This window comes from Parasteatoda tepidariorum, chromosome 9 (genome assembly GCF_043381705.1).
Source record: "Parasteatoda tepidariorum isolate YZ-2023 chromosome 9, CAS_Ptep_4.0, whole genome shotgun sequence".
Lineage (NCBI taxonomy): Eukaryota > Metazoa > Arthropoda > Arachnida > Araneae > Theridiidae > Parasteatoda > Parasteatoda tepidariorum.
Genome location: NC_092212.1, coordinates 11456371 through 11478263, shown reverse-complemented (window position 1 = coordinate 11478263; position 21893 = coordinate 11456371). Strand labels below are relative to the sequence as shown.

The following is a 21893-nucleotide window of genomic DNA, read 5'->3' as shown; positions in this document are numbered from 1 at the left end:
TTTTTTATATTGGACCATCATAAATCAGTTCAAATTCCTACATTGGGGTGATGGTTGCTCATGATCGTTACAGCATTTGATTTTTAAGAATCTATGATGGACATTTTCGATGGATCAGCAAGAGCAAACTTTTAAAACAAGTTGCTGTTCTTTTATGGACCATCATAAATGAGTCCAAATTCCTACATTGAAATGATGTTTACTTATGTTGGTTACTATCAAAAATATAATGGATCATGATAGAATTATTGATGATTACCATCAAGATCATTTTGATCCATCAATAGAAAACTATCAGGAATTTTGACCTTTGGTATGCCAAGAGGAAGGATAAAACCAGGTATATATATATATATATATATATCTGTGTGTGTGTGGGTGGGTGCGTGTGTGTATCGTGTTAACGACGTATTTTGCCAATTTTTTGGTCTCCGGATTTAGATGTTTTTTAACTTAACTTCAGGATACAGAATGGCCAGGGTCTGTAAAATTTCGATCTCAAAATACACGAGGGCAACAATCTGTAAATTTAAACCTCAAAATACAGGATGGCCACTGTCTGTAAAATTTTAACCTCAAAATTAAGAACGGCTATAGCCTATAATATTTTAAAAACTGATAGAAAAAAAATCGAGGAAACGCAATGTTTAAGTATATTCTTACATTACAAAGAATATTTGTAAATTAAATAGTTGTGTTCAAGCTTAAAATTATAGTGAAATTAAAACTTTTAGAATTTCCAATGAATTATCCCTACTTTTTAAATTTTTCTGGACGTGAAAGGGGAGTTCACGATCTCAATCGATCAAGAAAAACGGTTCCAATAGTTTGGTCAGGATAACCGTAGAAAATTCGTTAGCACTATAATGAAACTCGTTTTTAAAATAATTCCTTTAAGAAAATTAAGCAAATTTAATAGTCATCGTAAATAAATTTTTGTTATTTAACTTAATAATGATCAAAAAAATTTTGAATAGTAATGTATAAAAAATTTTTTATCATTTTCAGCGAAATAATTTTAATTGCGTCTTTGGCCGATTGTGAGCAATTCTACAGACGTTGGTATCAAAATTGAATTAGTATTTTTTATACGCACATGAACACTAATACACAACTTTCATCTTTAATATTTTTTTTTCTAATTTGGTCTTTAAAATAATATTCTACAAACAAAAAAATCAAAAGATTTTTTACAAAAAGAAAATATATCGTTGATCTAATTAAAGCTTTCTGCCAATAAATGAGTTCTTAAATTATTAGCATAGTTGTACAGTCAATTCTTTGAAAGAAGATGCAATTATATATATTTTTTGTATTCTGGACCTTTACCCAATAAAACTTGCATTCGATTATTCAAACTAGGTCAAATATTTCATTTTACTTTTTTGAAACATTAATTTTGTTAACCCAACTCAATTTAAATGTATTAGCAATTTTTTTTTCCTTCTCTCAATGCGGTAAAGATTCAACCTTATTTATTAAAATGTCAAACTTAAATTGTATTTTTCTATAACTTTCAACTGTGAAAACCCTGACTTTTTTAAAGCTTTTCTTTGAAATTGTGATAGGAAATATAAAGAAATAGAGTTCCCTGTTGGACTCGGTGGAAACATGTTGAATTTGAAGAAGAGCCTCAGAGCTCATATAAATCTTGATAGGCTAAATTAAGCCTTATTTATTGAAACGCAGTGCTATAAGCGAAAGCAGAGAGCACGCCGCACTTTACTATACTCAATACTATAAGGAAATAGTCACTTAGAATTATCGAATATGTATAACTATTTATATTAATATGAGTATTTTTCATATACAGACAACTTTTTTTTTACATGATACTAAATATTTTTTTTAAAAAATGGTATGCTTTTAGAAAAGACAAGTGGTAAAAATATTTGCATTAAATATTGCATATAAGTATATATTTGAATAAAGAAACCGGTTGTTCTCTTTATTATACTATGGTATATCATTAGTATAAATATTCTTGTTTGAATCTCAAGAAACTACAACTTTAATTTGTCAGTGCATATCAAACTAAAGAGGTAAGCAATAGAAACACCAATCTGCCTAGAAAGTAATGGTGGCTGGCGAGCAATGCTGACCCATAAGGCGGTGGATCATGAAACTGCAGAGCTTTGACCTATGTTATCCCTTTAGCCAACAACTGTATGCTGTGGGAGTGAGCGGGATTAAATCTTTAGAAAATGATTTAAATTTAGATTAAGTCAAGGAGGGGGGGGGACAGCACGTTTTCGAAGAAAAGGTGGTAGGTTACTAAAGGAAATATCTACTCAATTTAAATAGATACATACTTTCACTTTGTAGCACACTTTTTTACATAGTAGTCGCGCATAAATGATATCATACATGAGACGACAACTTCAAATTTAGTTTGTGTAGTTTATTTTTTGCTTTTTTTCCTCCAAACTGTTCATTATCAGGGCTGCCAACTACTACGCTCTTTGGTAAAATGTTTTATAGAGCAGTAGCATACCTGCCAACTTTTAATCCCTTCGAGATGAATTTCCCTAGTGGTAGTAAATGGAATTTAAATAACAATTTTAGGCAGAAACATATTAATATATATGCTTATTTTTTAAAAAAATAGTGGTGGATCAAAAGGATTATAAATTAAGTTTATAAATGCAAGGAATATACAGAAAGCATACATTCTACTACAATTTTAAATACAGAAATAAAATTTTACGCCATATGCGTAAAAGTTGGCAGATATGCAGTAGGCAATTAAAAAAGGAATTTCCAGAATATTTGGCAATTTTGCTGCTATTTTAAAAGTTTCCCTCTCAGACAGTAGGATCAAAGTGGTATTTGATATGAACTTTTGAATTGTTTACATGTAGTGGTGTGAAAAATAGCTTTAAATAATATTTACAAAACTATGAATCATACATTAAAACAAAAACTTAGCTACCACGTAATTTTTTCCAGAAAGCGTAGAAAGTTGACAGCCCTCAATAATATGAGATACATCGTACAGTCTCAGCACCAGATCATGAGATAGGTTCTATTGATATAATATTTTCACAAATAAATTTATTTAGCAATAAATACATTAAGATGATGTTTAATCTTAGTCGTTATTGAATTAAAATTATTCGCTTGTTATGTATACAACAATAGAATAAGATTAATTTATTGTTATTTATTGTTATACATTATTTGTTATTTTATATTTAAATTTTGTTTGTTCTATTGCAGCTTCTCATGGAGTATTGGATTCAGGCTCTAAAAATGGTTCCATGAACGGAAGAGTGCGTTCTTTCTCAGAGGAAAATTTTCAGAGCTTATATTCTAGAAGTAGTAACAAAGCTCTAGAATATGAATCGGAAAATCATTCCAAACGATTTAAAAGTCATTTGCATCCACATGTGGAAACCTTTAATACTGAGTCCTTACAACGATGGAGGCTACTGGAGCAGGAAGAAAAAACATTAAGTCGGAAACTAAGATCACAAGGCAATAGTCTGAAATACACAAGTTCCATTTTGAAACAAACAAGAAGAAAAATTCGCATAATTACACATATGTCTCAGAATTCTCTTTTCTGTGATGAAGAGCTAGATTCCGATAATGAGCCTGATCTTCGATCCAGAAGCGCTCCTCCGAAACCATCATCGATACGATCAAAAATTAATCGATCGGAAACAATTCCGACTATCACTGATTCCGAAGAATCTGCTTCTCAAATTGAAGTCTATAATAAAGGTGATGCATTACGAAAATTCAGAAACACAAGATGGCAACATGAGATAGACAACGCCATTTTGTCTGAAATAGAATTTCAGGGTAATAATTTCCTAATTCGACGATTTTCCGTGAGAGGAACTAGAATTTTTAATCGCAGGAGAAATATAAAATTTTATCCTGAAAACGATCAAAATTACGAAGAATTACCAACTGGCATGAAACGAAGAAGCTTCTCGCTTCCAGCTCTGTTACCATTCATGGACTTTGAAGATAATGATTTCTGGAGGGTGGGCTTTGTTCAAAGTAGAGTCCAAAAGTTAGAAAAGGATTTAGCGAATCATTTTGAAGATCTTTATTTTCCTTGTGCCTATGAATTCGAAGTCCAAAGTCTTTGCAGTCTCGATATGGGGAAAATCGTACCAGATGACTATAGAATAGCTTATGTAAGCAGTTTAGAAACATCCTTAGAATCTAACTTGGATTATATGGAAGACGCCATAAGTGCATTTGGGACTGGAACTTTAGATGCAAAAAATGGCAATAAGGCCTCCGGCTTGGAAACTTTAGACATTAAACGAAATAAGAAATATGAATTGAGTGATGAGGATGACTGGAATTTATCGTTCAGTTCCTCTGAAAATAAAGAGAATTCATCGGAGGAAGATGAATTTTATTTCTTTTTGACACCAGAAACCGTTGACTCGGAAAACACATCGGAAACTGTTTTAGGTCAGGAAAATGATTCCTTTACAATTTTGGATGAAAAAACAAAACTAGAAAATGAGCAAACGAATATTAACGACATTGTCCTCAACGATTTTCCAAATGTAAAACTAGCCTGCAATATCGAAAATACAAGATTAAATTTTTCAGAAATTATAACCGGAGAGAAGGCCCCTACTTATAATCTGAGTGTCAATTTCATGCTTAAAGAAATATCTTTATTTAAAAAACCCATTATTTTTAAACGAAATCGTTCTTTCGAAGATGAAAAACTTGAATTTTCAGATATTATTAGAAAGAACAAAACTTGCTTATTCTGCAAGAAAAAAAATGTCATGTGCATTGGAGAATCAATAAAATATAATTCGATATCTAGTAAAATAGAAGAAATTTATTATTATGAGCCTTTGGTTACTCCTTTTTCTGAAATATATGCTATTACTTATGGTAAGTTGTTTACTAAAACTTTTATCACAAATGAAGAAATGGAAAATTCCGAAATTAAACAACTGGTTGTTGATTTAATTGATCAAACACTCATTGAAAAATCGTCAGAAAAGAAATTATATTTAGATAACCCGTCACATTCTCAACAGACTAACGAAGATGATTTTATGAAAATAATAAATTTTCCCAGCTATCCCGAAAGCAGCATTAATCTGGAAGTAAACCTTTTTTCATCGGGTGCGTTTTACAATTATGTAAAAAAATCAAATCTAAAATTTAATTCCAGAACAAACACTGAAAAAAAATGGAAAAAACCGAATGAAATTAAAGATCAAGAAATATCTAAAGTTCTTTCTAACGATGTTAAAAACATCATTTACTCCTCTTTTTTATTAAATACTACCAATAATATTTTTAACAAAATTAGTAACCCTATCACAGATTTTCCTAAAATTTCATTAATATCTGAGCACGAGAAACTTCTAAATGAAAGAAACGTTAGTCTCAATGACATACTTAAGTTCTCTTATAAAAATTTTAATCATCCTCAAGTAATAAATTATTCGATTTTCATGAATAATTCACAAAACAAAGCTCAAATAAATTCTTTCCGCCAATTAAAAGAAGATTTTTCCGTATATACAAACCCACAAATTTTAATTGTGTTTTCAAACCACAGGGCGTTTCGAAACCGAAACTTCCTGAATGAAAAGGTTAACCTTAGCGGTGAAAATGAAATTTTGAAGGGAGAAATGAAAAACGAGGTGGGCAGAAATTCAGAAAGTGGATTCTGTGCTTCACGACGTCATAGCCACCGCTGTGTTACGTCACAAACTGGTGGAGCAACATTCGTGGAATGTTTTCTTCCACCCGAGTCGCAGTACGCGCTCGTTGGCGATCAAAGTGAGACACGCCTTCCACCTGGATCCGTGCTTCAGATAACTGTGCCAGCTGTGCAACGGGTGGCGAAGCGCGAAAATCATTCAGCGGAGAACGAATGCACTGTACTGTGTGTTTCAAACGTAGCAGATGGTACGTGTCGAAGAAATCGAACAGATTGGATTAAAAGACTAAAATGTGATACCACTTTCTTTAAAGGATTACATCCAATACTGGATTATGCCGTAATCGATTGCTTTGTGTTGGATTACAACCATGAGGATTATGTGCTACCTGCAGCCTTTACGCTGCTAATTGCGAACGATTGCTTTGATTTACGTAACGGCGAAAACTCCCGTTACTCTGTTTTGCAGTGGAATATGGCAACTCTAGGAGATGAGATTCGTTCTGTCAATCGCGTTGTGAGAACTGAAGGGAAAAACATTTCAAAACTAAAGAAATTTTTTGATTCGCCGGAAACATCAACAAAAACGCGAGCAGACGATAATTCCTTCCGAAAATTCGTGGAACGCAAAACATCTACTATTTCGTCACAGTCAGAAATTATGTCAAATGAAAGCCCAAATAGTGTTTATTCTTCCCAGGAAAAATCTTCTGAATGTAAAACTGTCATAAATAATGTATCTTCATCATCAAACGATCAAGTAAGTGAAAATAACAGTACTCATATTAATTCCAACGTTCATAATTCTTCCGATTCACTGTCTGACATTCCATTTTGTAGAAAAGTAACAAAAGGTTCATTGTGGGACAATGTTGATATTGGTAATAGTGCAAATGATAATGAATTTTGGAGACCATCAGACGATAATCATGTTGAGAACGGATATTCAGTATCCAATTCTTCTTCTGAATTGCAAGATCTTATTGCAGCATCACGAAGTGAACTTTCTAAAATAAGGGACCAGGCTGTTTCTGATAAATCGAACTTAGAAAGTTATTTTACATCATTTGAAAATTCTAAATCAATGTCATTCGAAACTTCGGATTTGTTTAATGGTGATCAACGTTTTTTTTCTTCCACATATGACTGTGATATGAATGACATCAGTTTTGATGACGAAGATGCTGTTTTAAGTGATGTGTCTTCTGACGAAGAAATGCGGGGACATCCAGCATTATCTAATACGAATTACCTTCCAGCTTATGCTCTTCATACCATAATTGAAGAGAGCTGTGAAGAAAGCGAGAGAGATTCTCGGACAGCAACCCCTACCAACAACACCGAGACATCCAAACTTGAAAGATATTTTAGCTGGGACATCATCAATGATACTGAATTAAATCTCAGGAAAAAAGAGGATGATGAAAGTACTATCTATAGTGATTCTCTCTCTGAAGGTACAGCCGGTGATACTCCTAAGGAAGTGGATCCTACCCATCTTGTATCTTCTCGCTTAGAGAAATACTTCACCTCTGGGTTAGTTGATGATGACAACTATTATTATCCTGATGATGCTGAATATCCCGAGGATCCACCTGTCAGTGACTTTGAAGAGGACAGTGTACATCAAAAAATAAGTCGATCTGCCTTATTAAATTCCTTAGAATCTAACCATCTACCGCCTAAATCTGATGATACCGAATCTCCCGAAAACGAGGAAGTACCAGTTTCGATTAATTTGCCAAGCTCTACCAAAGTCGAAACTGATACAAAAACAAACGAAACTTTTCCTTCAGTCTGTGATAAACATAATGGAACTTTTGATATTTCCCCTTGTATACAACTTAAATCTAGATCTGCCCCAATAATTAGAAATTTGAATTTAGAATCCGACAGAATATTAGATGATGATGAAGAGGAAAGCATCGGTGCCGATGCATCGAAGTTAAATAAAACGATTCACACTTATGAAAATGTATCATTTAGTGATAATAATGCTAACTGTGATTTTCCTCAAAGCAATAGTACTGATTTATTACCAGATGATATTACAAAAGATGAAGCCATTAATTTGAAACACATATCCAATAAACAACAAATAGCTGCCGATATTCAATCAATAATTCAAAAACTGGTTTCTCATTTTTCTGCTGATTCTTTGAAAGACAGCATTGAAACTGATTATACATCTGCCTGGCAGATGCTGGAAACTGAAATTGAAAGGCTTCTTAATACTATATCCCCGAGCGCTTTAGAACATAACAGCTGTAACAGCAGTCTAGTCGACAGTAACAACAGTGACTACGGAAGTGATACAATCGAGTCCATTGATTGTATGACTGATGATGATGATTGTGTTGATTCAAAAAATCGTAATGCTAAATGTCCACTTGTTGATATGTTGAGGCCTTTTAAGGTTCAAACGGACTGTGATTTAAACGCTTTTAATATTTCAGATGAAACATTAGGAATATGGAAGAGATTGATACAATCCCTGCAAAAAGACAACATAGCTTTAGCGAAAAGTAGAACTTATGATCCGAATGCAGAGGCTAGGTTATACATTAAAAATCAAATTGTAACATTGATGCATACAGTTACTGTTAATGATGCCAACGTTCAAGATATTGAGAAAGTTGCAAGTGGTAATGATTCCGAAGAAAAAGATCTCGTACTCGATGAGCAACCGCTGTCTGAAGAATTAAATGAAGCTTTTAATGTTAGCATTACTAATTCAAATATTTTAACGGGAATAAATGGGGATGAAGTTATAATACCCAAGATTGAATCTTCCGATGAAGGCATATCATCTACAGATAGTAATGAAAACATACATTTAGAAGATGAATCTATGAAGTTATCCCGAAATGTAACTATTACTGAAGAGATGATGGAAGGTGATTCATCTATGATTCAGCCATCCTCTAATTCAAACAATATGGAAAAGTCTGATGATTCACTACTTAATTCAGCTGAAACATTAGACAAAGAGTCTTCTAAAACACCAGATTCTTCGACATTACTGCATCAAAATAATAAAACCAAGTTTTCTGACGGTAAAATGCATTGTAAAGAAAATGATCTAAAGTTTTCTGTCGTTGACATTGAACTTGATGATAATGTGCCAACTGTAGCAGAAAGAAAAATGTCCTCTGACAGCCACTGCGAAAATGATTCTGATGATTTGCTTGTTGTTTCCGATGATCTAGCACTGTATTCGTCTAACGAAACATTGTCTAAACTAAGAAAAGAAGCAGAACGTTCGCAATCAGTCAAAACTTCCCGTAATCATGATATTGGTTACTTTTCTTACAAATCATGTGATGATAGTTTGCTGCATACTCCGTCCCCTTCTTCAGATATTGTTGATGTTCCAAATTTTAAGTCCCTTAAAAGATCCATTAAAAAGTTCCCTCCTCCCTCTAGTACTCTTTCAAAAAGCACTAATAATATTTTTCAAACTCTATCATCTGACATGAAATTTAGTACCCTTCAGTCTAAGTCAAAGAAATCAAAATCCTCGAGCCAATCTCCTTCACGCCAGTTTACATCTTTATTTTCACCTTCATCTGTCATTAAAAGGATTACTGGTACAAAAAGTAAGTTTTTTTTTTTGTTGTATTAATTTTATTGATAAGTTTTAAACACTGTTCACAATTTTATTCATTTGTATCGCATAAAAAAAATTATTCCAGGGTTTTGGACCCACCTACAAAACCAATAAAACTCTGTGTTATATTGAACATAATAAAAATCTGCCATTTCCTTATATCATTTATTATTTTGTATTTGATTTTAAATTTGTGTATCATAACTACGCAACTTAATGTATTACTCTAGTACTCAGAATTAGAGAACTAACTTATTATATGTTGTTTATGTGGAAATGTTAATATCAGTTATATTGAGTTGGAATTTTCTACATATTCAGGAAAAGATGGTACTTCATTAAAGTTGAAGTTTTTTTTTATCAATATTTGAATTTTTATTTTACTATAAAAATTTCCTTTTAAGCTATATATATATATTAGATTAAATTACAATTTAAAACCTAAAAAGCCTTATGCTTAAAAACCCAATAAAACCTACTTAATTTAGTTTTTCTAAACTGCAGTCTATTTTATCAAAATATGCCCTCTCTTTTGAAAATGCATTATATGGTGTATTGTAATTGACAAATAAATTTTTTTTTACCTTACTCTCGGTCAGTAGTTAGTACAATGTTTTTTTTTTCTTCCGGAAAAGCTGTGATAAAATTTTTGTTACCTTGAAGTTAAGGTTAGGATTCTGCAAATCCCAGTCATCCTGACCTAAAATATTGGAGATAACTTCCTATAATTTAATAAAAATGTAATTAACTTTTTTTTTTAAAAAAAGCTGAATGTTTTATGGACTGCTAAATCAAGTCTTAACTTAAATAAATTAATAATTAGCACTTTTATCTTGATATTATTAATTTAAGTTGTCCATTAAAAGAATTGTGAGTTTCAGCTATACAAATAAACGTTAAAAGTGTATAAAATGTGTTACGCTATGTTTTGATTTATTTGTAATTTTATTTATTAAATTCTATTTTATTTAAATGAATTTCTTTCAACCTAAGTAGAAGAAATGGAAAAAACTCTTTCTGAAAAAGAAATATCAAATATTAAAAAAAAAGAATTTAAATAATTTATAATTGTAATCTAATTTGAATAAAATGTTAACATGAAAGCCATTTATTAATTGTTTTTTAAATAACAGAAAAAAGTAGCAACAATTAGGAAAAAGTAGAAAATTAGAATAATTTTAATCAACTAGAAATTATAACAACTATTTATTTCTTGCAGTTGGGTAAAGAACTGGATTTGGCATTTCATTCTGAAAAAAACCTTCTTCCAAAGCCCTATAAAAAAAGGGGGGGGGGCTAGACAAAATGGAAGAAACTAAAAATAACAATAGAATTTAATGATAAACAATAAATGGATAATTCCATTTTGAAACAAATTAAATTTTATATACAACAAAAAAGAAGTAAGAAATTCTAAAAATTAATTTTTATAAAAAAATCCACATAATTTATAAAAAAAAAATTTATTCTCTCCTTATTTTCCTAAATAAATATGTATACCTTCTATCAAGATAAATATGTACATANGAAAGAGTTATCGCGATTTTTGTGAATTTTCCTTAATTTATGATAACCAGTGTATTTTGTTTAAAAATAGAATCATTTAAAAAATAAGAAATATTATTTAGTAAGATATTAATTCAAAATTAACTTTGTTAAAAAAAATATCAATTGGTTGAAATATTTAATGCTAAAATATTTTTTGTAATTTTGTTTTTAAATAATTTTTTCTGATTTATTCTATCAGAAAACAAGGACTAATTTTTTTCCAATACTTATAATATTAGTAAATTAGCTAAAGACAATAAAGCTATCAAAATGTAGAGAAATCCTTAACCTTAACAGTTATATTTCAAAATTTACAAGTTTTAATTTTTAAAATAAAACATGTAGGTTTATACACAATTCTCAGATTAATTATTAAAAAAGATTTAAAGTCAACTTAACCAAATCAGTTTCTTTAAATTTTATGAAATTAAAATTTTAATTTGTAATAATACTTAACAACATTTGTTTATTAAAATTAGTATGTTGTTCATATTTATAAATACAATGTGTAATTTGCAGTATATCTTAATAATGTATTAATTTTAATTGGGATATTTTAAAAAAGTTTCTTACATAATAATAAAATTAATTTCTACTACAATTCTTTTTGTAGGTCGTTGAAAGAAAACTATTTTTTTAGTTTCTTAAGAAAGTTATTAAATTTATTTTTCTTTTAAATTTTTGATTTTTATTTTCATATATTTGTAAATTTAGTGAATTACTTGGAAATAACACTATTACTATCATCACTACTAGATTGCTATTATAAACTGATTAAAATTTTTGTTCATATTGATATTTCTTAACTAGAAAGAGTTTCTTCTGGGTTGGTTTTTCCCACTGTGATTGAAACTTGCCGTCCTTGTGTTAAACTATATAAACAAATTTTATTTAGCATACTAATTAGCATAATCAAGTAATATTTCATAACTACTCAAAGCAACTCTTTTATAGGCTGAAGCTTTAGATATATTTAATAGCAAATTTATATTTTCATTTCATAAAATTATTAATTCCCAAAATATACCAAAAAATTTGAATATCATATTTTTATTCACTAATTACTGAATTTTCATTTGTAAATTGTTATAGATATATCAGAATTTAAAAAATTTCATAATGCTGTAAAGTCTTTTTAACACGATGAACTGAAAGCTATGAAAAAGTAAACATTTTAAAGGGCATTTTTTATTCATATATAGGCTGCTTATAGGAAAAAAAGAAATTTAAAGATCTTTATGAGTGTAACGTGTCATAGAGAAGTAAAAGTTTTCACATTTGACAGCTTATAAGTATCCTGCTTAGGATTTACATCAATTCTAACTTTTCAGTACGAAATTAATTCTTATTTTATGGTTTGATAATATATGCATATATTTTCAAAAAAAAAAGAAAAACTTGTTTCCCTGAGTACTAACAAACTTAGTATCTAAAGTCACTAAAAATATATTTATATTAATAAAAAAAAATCAGGGAAAAAATTTAATCAGTTGAAAAATATCTTATCTACTAATTATTTTTAAATGAACATTCTTAATTAGTTTTCTAAGTAATGTTTTTTTAAATAATTATAAGTTATTTATGCATATATATACGTTATATTATACGGTATATGTATATAAGTTATATAGATATCATACGCTATAAGAACAAAATGTCTAGTATAAAAATATATATAATCATGTAGATATAAGTGTTCACATTTCTTTTAGGAAAATTAGCATAATTTTAATTTAAATTAAAAATATTATATTTTATGATGTACAACATAAATTTTAATATTCAGTATAAACCTGAAATAAATAATAGATTTTTTTTCCCAAATAAATGTGTGAAAAACTTGTAACTTTCTAGCAGAATATTAAATTTTATTTATTTAAATTTTAACTATTTTTATAATATTTATCACTAAACAATTCTATTGGCCATTTTTTGTATCTTCCATTTTGTCTAGCTTCTTTCATTTAAAAAATCTCAACCCTGCTATCTATATACCTTTTCTATACATCAAAATTAAAAAAGCATTTGTTTACCTAAAATATTGTATTACTTATTGCTATAGTAGTCCCGATTTGACTGTTCTAAAATTGACCTAAAAAAGCAACAAGAAAAAAATGACATTGAAAAATAAAGTAAAATTCCCCAACTTTACAAAAGAAAGGAAAAAAAAATCTCTAAAAAACTGGAAATGCCATTTAAATGTTTCTTTCTTTATTTTTAATGGAAATTTAAAATAATTGTCAAATACATGAAAAACTGAAATATAGAAAGAATAAGGTTACTGCAAAATTGAAAATTGCAATGTAAAAGATAAATATTCAAAGAAAATTATGTATAAAAATGATCTATTAACAAAAGAATATTCTCAAATGTAAACAATAAGGTATGGTTTTTAAGTATTATATTTATTTCTTTACAAAATACATATGAGCTTTTAATAGGAACTGCGTTTTCAAATGCTCACTTTAAAATAATAAAAATACTCATCTCTTGTAACCAAGGCAACTTAATAACTTAAATAACTTGTCAATTTTATGTATTTAATTGTATGTCAACATTAAATTATATACAAATTGTAGTGTAAATTTGATGTCGGATCATTTTTCAAAGAAATTAAGACAATTTTATTGTATATTTTGCACCTGCTCTTCGAATTTCACATTTTTAAAAGTTAATTTTCTCCAGGATGGGCTAAATTGTGTGAGAAAAACTCAACAGCATTAATTATTTATAGATTTTCTTTCTTTTTTCAAAAGAAAAAAAAATATTTACAAAATAAAACATTTTAGTAAACAGTTAAATATTATTAATTAATAATAAAATTAATGACAGAAATATTAATTTTATTATTAATTAATAATATTCTTTTTTCAAAAGAAAAAAAAAAGGAAGTTTACAAAATAAAGCATTTTAATTAAAGATTCAATATTATTAATTAATAATAAAATTGATAACAAAAATATTAATTTTATTATTAATTAATAATATTCTTTTTACAAAAGAAAAAAAAGAGAAAAAGTTTACAAAATAAAGCATTTTAATTGAAGATTCAATATTATTAATTAATAATAAAATTATATCAGGATTTTTCAGGAATTATTTGTTGCTTCATTGATGTCATAAGTAGACTATTATTAGTTTAAAAATACACATTTAGAAAAATTGCATGTGTATTATAAATATTTTAAATAGCTATATCTATCAACTTTTAAATATACAGATGTATGTTATGTATTAGCGATAACCTTGATAAAGATCTTATCTACTTGGTGATAATTTGCCGATTTGTTTTTTATAACTATAAAGTATTTACTGTCTCCTTTTGTTTATGTTTTGTACAGGTTTAAAAAATTATTTTAAGGGAAAAAGGTTGTTAATTTCCTGTACCAAGTTAATGAAATAAAATTAAATTATCTTGAATATAATTCTGAAATTTTTTTATAACACTTAAAAAATAATTCCTTACATTATTTTTAAACTGAATTATAAATATTTCAAGGTTCAAATTAAATAATTATATCTTGTTAAATGCTATTTTTTTTAAAAAAAAAAGCTAATGATAACTGTTACAAAATATCATATTGAAACTGATAAAAAAATATAATGAATTTTTTCTATAAATTCATTTGGTAGAATAAACTTTTGAATGGATTTAACCTTTGATATTGTTAAAGATTAACGTTTTTTTTTTTATTGAATTTATTTTTTAATTATTAGGTAGTGAGGCCCAGACTTCTGATTCTACCATCCCTGCAAAATATCTAAAAAAGTATGCCAAAACTACTTCTGTTGAAAATGATAAAGAGCTATTTGGAGCTGTTTCCATGCCTCATCTAAATGCTGCTTGTAAACCTGGTGATGTAAGTGTACTTTTTATTTGATTTCATTTGATTAAAAACAAAATTTTAAATGCTGATATCCTATTATGTTTGAAATGTCTTGTGTAACTTATATTTAGAGTTTGATGTTTGTTTACCAAGGCCAGTTTCATCTAATGTTAAAATGTAGGAAAGTCCTGAATTAGTATACATATTTTTTAATGTGATTGTATATGGCACGTTTGAAATTTTCACATTTTGTCCAACTTGCAATTAATTTTTGTAAAATAATCTGTTATTCAAAAAGTGTTTTACTCATAATTATTTATTGTAATATTTTGTATGCTTGTAAATTTTTTATTCACTGGCAAAAACTTTTTAAAAAAGTCATCATTTGTGGAAAAAAATATTATTTACTCATTTTCTCATCATGTACATAATTTTTAATGAAACATAATGTACAGGAAAAAATAAATGTCCAATATGTATCCAATATATTCTATTGTTGTGTAAAAATTGTGACTGAAATATATATATATATATAGGATAATGATAGATCAAGGGCATTAGCAGAAATTTTCTTAGGGATGATTTCTGTGATTTACGCCAAAAGATCATCAAGAATGTAATAAAATAAGAACATCTCTAAATGAGACAAACTTGAAATCACAAACTCGTAACCACACCCAGGCAAACCCCTACTCGTCTTTTTTTTTTTTTTTTTAAACTTACAAGTTTAAAATCCGTTTGGCACCTTGGCGACTGTAGTTTTTGTGGCAATTCCTGATCAAAGGGAAAACCAGAAAATAGAATTCATTCAAATATTTTACACAGTTGAACTTTGACTACCTATATTTCTTTCAACTAGACTTCTATTAACCAAAATTCACTCTGAAGCTTTTTGTTAAATCATGTGCTTAGTCCCCCCCCCCATCTTACCTTCTTTTTCAACAATATGTTGTGAAAGTTTATGTAAGATAGAGTTGATGTTAAGAGCTGTGTAAAAATGATGATTTTAAGCTAAAATATTTTTTTCTTCTATATGATGAAAAGACTTTTTTAAAATGGTCATAATAAAATTAAGGTTAAACATGTACTTTATAACTCTATTGTTAAAAAAATATTGATTTTTCAGAGTTTTTATTGTTGAATATATCTTTAAAAGCAATGTTACATACTTTATAGTATCTCAATTATCTGAGCTAGGTTTGATGTCTATTCCCATTTACTTCAAATAATGGAGAGCCTATTATGCGTAGGTAGATATTTAATAAAATATATTGAGGTCTGTTTTTGTTTTGTTTTTTAATTTCTGTTGTTTACTTAAGATGATTACTTAAAAAATTAAAATTTAGTTTTTTACAGCCATTTATTTACTAAATATGCTAAAACCTGAATAAAAATTATACATGTACTATAAGCATTTATACTGTACTGGATTTTTAGTCGATGTAAACTGAAATTTAATTATTCTTTCCCACGTAGCATAGAGCTTTTATAAATGATTAGCATAATCCTTTATGATCAAATTACATTAGTCATAGATTTTCATTACCATTTTGATTATCAATTTTTTGTGAGATAGCCTATTGTATTCTGTTTTTATGTGTATTTGTTTAGTTCTGACCTGATATATTTCTTTTTTTAGTCATACTCTGCATTAGGCTTGTATTCAGAAAACGATCCTGATAACTCAATGAATGTTGATGATGAAGTGGNCAAACTTGAAACCACAAACTCGTAACCGCACCCAGGCAAACCTCTACTCGTCTCTTTTTTTTTTTTTAAATGTGCAAGTTTAAAATCCATTTGGCACCTTAGAGACTGTAGTTGTTGTGGCAGTCCCTGATCAAAGGGAAAACCAGAAAATAGAATTCATTCAAATATTTTACACAGTTGAACTTTGACTACCTATATTTCTTTCAACTAGACTTCTATTAACCAAAATTCACGCTGAAGCTTTTTGTTAAATCGTGCGCTTAGTTTTGTCCTCCCCCCCCCATCTTACCTTCATTTTTTTTTCTATTTGATGAAAGGACTTTTTTAAAATGGTCATAATAAAATTAAGGTTAAACATGTACTTTATAACTGTATTGTTAAAAAAATATTGATTTTTCAGAGTTTTTATTGTTGAATATATCTTTAAAAGCAATGTTACATACTTTATAGTATCTCAATTATCTGAACTAGGTTTGATGTCTATTCCCATTTACTTCAAATAATGGAGATCCTATTATGCGTAAATATTTAATAAAATATGTTTAGGTCTGTTTGTTTTTTTTTAATTTCTGTTGTTTACTTAAGATGATTACTTAAAAAATTAAAATTTAGTTTTTTACAGCCATTTATTTACTAAATATGCTAAAACCTGAATAAAAATTATACATGTACTATAAGCATTTATACTGTACTGGATTTTTAGTCGATGTAAACTGAAATTTAATTATTCTTTCCCACGTAGCATAGAGCTTTTATAAATGATTAGCATAGTCCTTTATGATCAAATTACATTAGTCATAGATTTTCATTACCATTTTGATTATCAATTTTTTGTGAGATAGCCTATTGTATTCTGTTTTTATGTGTATTTGTTTAGTTCTGACCTGATATATTTCTTTTTTTAGTCATACTCTGCATTAGGCTTGTATTCAGAAAACGATCCTGATAACTCAATGAATGTTGATGATGAAGTGGATGCCAGGAGATACTTTTCTGGCAGCCAAAGTGTTCTTTCCCTTGGTGTAAGTCTTTCCCTTTTCAATTATCACTTTCTTTGTCTATTAATTAGCTGATATTATATAAATTACGGTTCTTTTATATTTTGAAATTGAAATTTATGTACTCAAACACACACAAATTACTGTAAAAAGATGCTTATCGCAAAAGAATTAGAGCCTTTTATATAAATTTTACATCTTTAGACATAGTTATAATAACTTAAATCTTTTAAATCTAACTTGCATTTTTAATTTTAATGCTTTAAATTAATTTTGCTTTAAACACATTTTGGTGTTAACACTGTTTTTCAAAGCTCCGTTGCCAAGGGGGGAAAAAGTAATGGTTAAAGTGCCTTACACTTGTAGCAATTTGATGATTTTAAGCTATATATATAATTTTTCCATGAAGTATTATCTGCTCTTTAGAACAGACAAATAACTTAAATATTTTAAAAGTTATTAAATTTTTTTTAAAAATCGCCAATTTGGCTATAATTTTTCATCCAGATAAAAATCATCAAAATCATAGACAAACCTAAGTATGTTTGTTGTTTTTTCGGCACAACAGAAATAAAATTTTTAGGATCACCTTTTGTTACCTCGCATTAAATGGATGAAAGGACAGTGACTACCTTTTTTTCAACAATTTAAGAAAGTTGTAACAAAAGTGTTCTATTTTTAGTGTTTAGTTGTTAACAAGATAGACAGGGTATCTATGGTCTGGAAATTAATTAAAGTGGTAGCAAATTTAAGAAATTTTTATATATTTATTTAAATTAAAATATTCAAAAGAATTTTAAGTAAAAAAAGGGCAACAGAATAATAGTGCGAAATGAAATCTGAGCGTAAACATTTTTAGTAGCTTTGAAGAAGTTCTTACCTACCAGTTTTAAATTTTTCTATGTTGTAGCAACCCTTATAGTTTAATGTACTGTAATACAGAAGCAATTTAAATATTTGCGTTTGAACCTTAACGCTGTTTTTCGAGGCTTTGTAGCCAAGGAAAATATTTAAAAAAAGCCATAGTTTAAGTGCCTTTTACTTGAAGCAATGCGATGATTTTAAACTATTATATAATCCTGCCGCGAAGAATTATCTGGCCTTTAGAACAGACAAATAACTTAAATATCTTAAAAGTTATTAAACTTTTTTAAAAATCGCCAAATTAGCAATAATTTTTCATCTAGATAAAAAATTTTCAAAATCACTGCCAGATTCTCAGTTTTTTAAAATTTTTATGAGTGAAATTTTAGTAAATTTTACAGTATATAAAAAAATTAATTCATGACTTGTTTTGGCGGTTAACTTATTTTTCAAGATTGCTTCAGTTAATGGGAATATCATTCAGAATATCATGTGTTTTAACCTTTATTGAATAAGATCTGTTTACTATGTATAATTTAATATCGTGGGTACTAAATTTAATTAATTTTTACAGTCTCATAGTGCTAGTATGACTAGTGTATATAGTGCAGGTGGATGTCACTATGGCTATGTTACAATAAGTGGTGATGTTCTCTTTGGTCTGAATTACAACCAAAAGTCTCAAATGATGGAGGTCTTTGTGAAACAGTGCCGAAATTTAGCTGCCAGTGACGCAAGAAATAATAAATCTAATCCGTATGTATTACAAATTTAAAATTATCACTTTAGCAGTGTATCACTATACAGATATATTTCTTTTTACCCTTTAGTGAATTTTATTGTTATTTTTTCTTGAAATTTTTTTATTTTCTTTTAGGTATGTAAAAGTATATCTTTTACCTGATAAAACAAGAAGCGGAAAAAGAAAAACAAAAACTAAAAAGAATACTCTCAATCCTGTTTTCAATGAGCTATTAAGGGTATATATTTTTTTCTTTTTCAAGTATCGTAACTCTTTCAATTTGTCTATGGAAAATTTTATTAACTAATAGAAAATTTAAAAGTTTTAAGCCTCTCTTATTCAATTTTAGTCTCTCTTATTTATTTATTTATTTATTAGTCTGTTTGAAATATGTTAATTTACATAAATACCCCTTTCATTTTTCCTTGGATAAAATATGTGTTATCACTGAAATCAGACTTTAAAAAAATCATACTGTAAGGAATATGTTTTATTGTATAAAAATATCTTGAACTTAATTATCTATTTTAAAAAAGTCAAATGATGTAACTAAAGAAATTTTTTTTTATTAAAAAGGGATCAAATTGATTTACATCAATGCTTTCTGTAAAAAAATAAAATATTTTCATTTCAGTTTTAATCACGACTGAAATCGTATCAGCTCTGAAACAAAATATTACTAATTTATAATTGAAACTACATGTATTTCTCTATTATAAGGAATAAAAAACTACTTCATTATCTGGAGAATATTTTTAATGCTATTTGATGTTCCAATTAAGAATTTCATTAAAGAAAAAAATTCACTGTAAGGAAATTTCCTTTAACAGGGAAAATTTCCTTTACATTTACAGAGCAAATTATATACTATTATAATTACTATTTTTAACCAATTCATGCTAAAAAAGATTTTTCAAAGCTTTCGAATATATTGCACCATCTTTTATTGTGAATTTATTTCTGCATTGCGAGGTCCATATGTAGCTATAACTTAACTCAACTATTATTTTATTTAAAAATACGATAAATATTTTTATAGCATAATTTAAAAATGATTTAACTCATGCTCTTAACATCATTGTGTATTTAGAGAAAAATTATGTGGTAAAAGTAGTTATTAAGAAGAAAAAAAATTTATAAATTGCAAAATACTAAAAATTACTTTTTTTTGTTGCTTTTATTAATTTATTTTCTGTGTTTTTTAGTTTCCAGTTTTAAAAAATGAACTAGAATCAAGAACTCTTTGGCTTACTGTCTGGAATAGTGATCTATTTGGTAGGAATGATTTCTTAGGGGAAATTTCACTGCCACTTGGTTATCGTCTGCTTGATTCTCCTACACTCAGGTGGTACCCCCTTCAAGAAAGGGTAAGGATGATTATCTTTTGCACTAAAATTAAAAAAAAAAATTTTATGTTATTAAATTTGTATTATTGGTATGCTAACTTACCACTCAAGCTAGAGATCTGCAATTTTCTGCTTTTTATTGTGTTCTTCTTTTTATAAAAATCATTTCCTTTTTTTTTTAGCAATATTTGCGATTATATTGTAAGCAACAGAACCAAAATTTTCTGTCGCACACATTTTTAGATTGTGTAAAAACTGTTTAAAAGATACTTTAAGTTATTGAATTGATAAAGATTGAAGTCGGGATGCTAGCAGTGTGCATTTTTAAATGAGGTTTCTTATTGAATCATTTAGTAATTCATTTGTGTGAAGTTGTAAGTTTTATCTATCAATCTCAATGTTTCTTGAATCAGTTTTGCTTCATTCTTTTTTGGATATTGCAATAGTTATATTTATGTTTTAAAATCTACTGGATTTAATGGAAACATGATTTTAAAAAAAACTAGTTTTTCTAATATCAAAATTTAGAAAATAATAATGTATAAAATAATAATAATATATAAAATAATAGCAGTTTATAAAATAAATGATAAAAAAAAGAAAACAGATTTATAATTCTTTTTTTAAATGTTTTTATTCTCAAGAGACTTTAGGAAGTCACTAAACCTAAAAATTCCTAAAAATGAAACCTAAAAGTAAATTTTTGAAATCAATTTTGTATTCTTACTTTGTACTCTTTTTTTTATGTATGATTTTTCTCATATTTTTTTTTTTTTGTCATACTTCATAATAGATATAATTTTATTTTTGAAATTGTAATTATATATGATTGCAGGCTGAGTCTCTGACGAGCCCCTTGAACTACCGAGGCGAGTTATTCATCGCCTTGAAATATGTGCCAAGGGACTTGAGTCTAGAGTCCCGTTTCAGACCTGCTCCTGTCATCTCTGTGAGAGGTGCCCTTCACGTTCTTGTGAAGGAGGCCAGAAATATCTCCACCAACAACAGCAGCAGCCCTCTTGACGCCTTCTGCAAAAGGTATTCACTGCATTCTTTTACGCTTAAAGTTTATCTGCTCTCGAATTACTTACATTTATATAGTGTGTCCTCTATTTATGACAGTTTTATGAAGTGCCCTTAATTGCATTTTTATCGAGTGCTTTTAATTTGTTACTTTTTATGAAGTGTCAATTTACTATGCATTTTTATCAAGTACCTTTAATTTATTATTTTTTATAAAGTGTCTTTTAATTATTATACATTTTTATCAAGAACCTTCAATTTGATAGTTTTTATTAAGTGCCATCAATTTATTATTTATTTTTATCAAGTACCTTTTGTTTGTTACTCTTTATTGCATGTCATTAATTTATTATACATTTTTATCAAGTACCTTATTTGTGCTATTTTTATTAGGTACCATTAATTTTTATCAATTGTTCCTATATAGTGCATTTTTAACAAGCATCCTTAATTTGTTACATTTAATATGAATTGTTTTGGAATTTATAAAATTTCTGTAATTTATTAAATTCATGAATATTGTTCAAATGATTTCAAGATCTTTTAATTAATATCCTTTTGTT

The 21893-nt window shown here is 27.9% G+C and overlaps 1 protein-coding gene across 3 annotated transcripts in view; it reads left to right on the top strand.

Annotated features, from left to right (window-relative positions):
• The window catches only part of LOC107436800 (uncharacterized), a 173025-nt gene that overhangs the window by 142489 nt on the left and 8643 nt on the right, over positions 1-21893 (top strand). For all 3 annotated transcript variants that reach the window (XM_043048995.2, XM_043048998.1, XM_043048997.2), the window contains 7 exons: positions 3220-9261; positions 14538-14680; positions 17263-17379; positions 18794-18975; positions 19097-19199; positions 20167-20328; positions 21143-21345. In XM_043048995.2, coding sequence (XP_042904929.1) covers positions 3220-9261; positions 14538-14680; positions 17263-17379; positions 18794-18975; positions 19097-19199; positions 20167-20328; positions 21143-21345 — 6952 coding nt within the window. The remainder of the gene's footprint in view (positions 1-3219; positions 9262-14537; positions 14681-17262; positions 17380-18793; positions 18976-19096; positions 19200-20166; positions 20329-21142; positions 21346-21893) is intronic.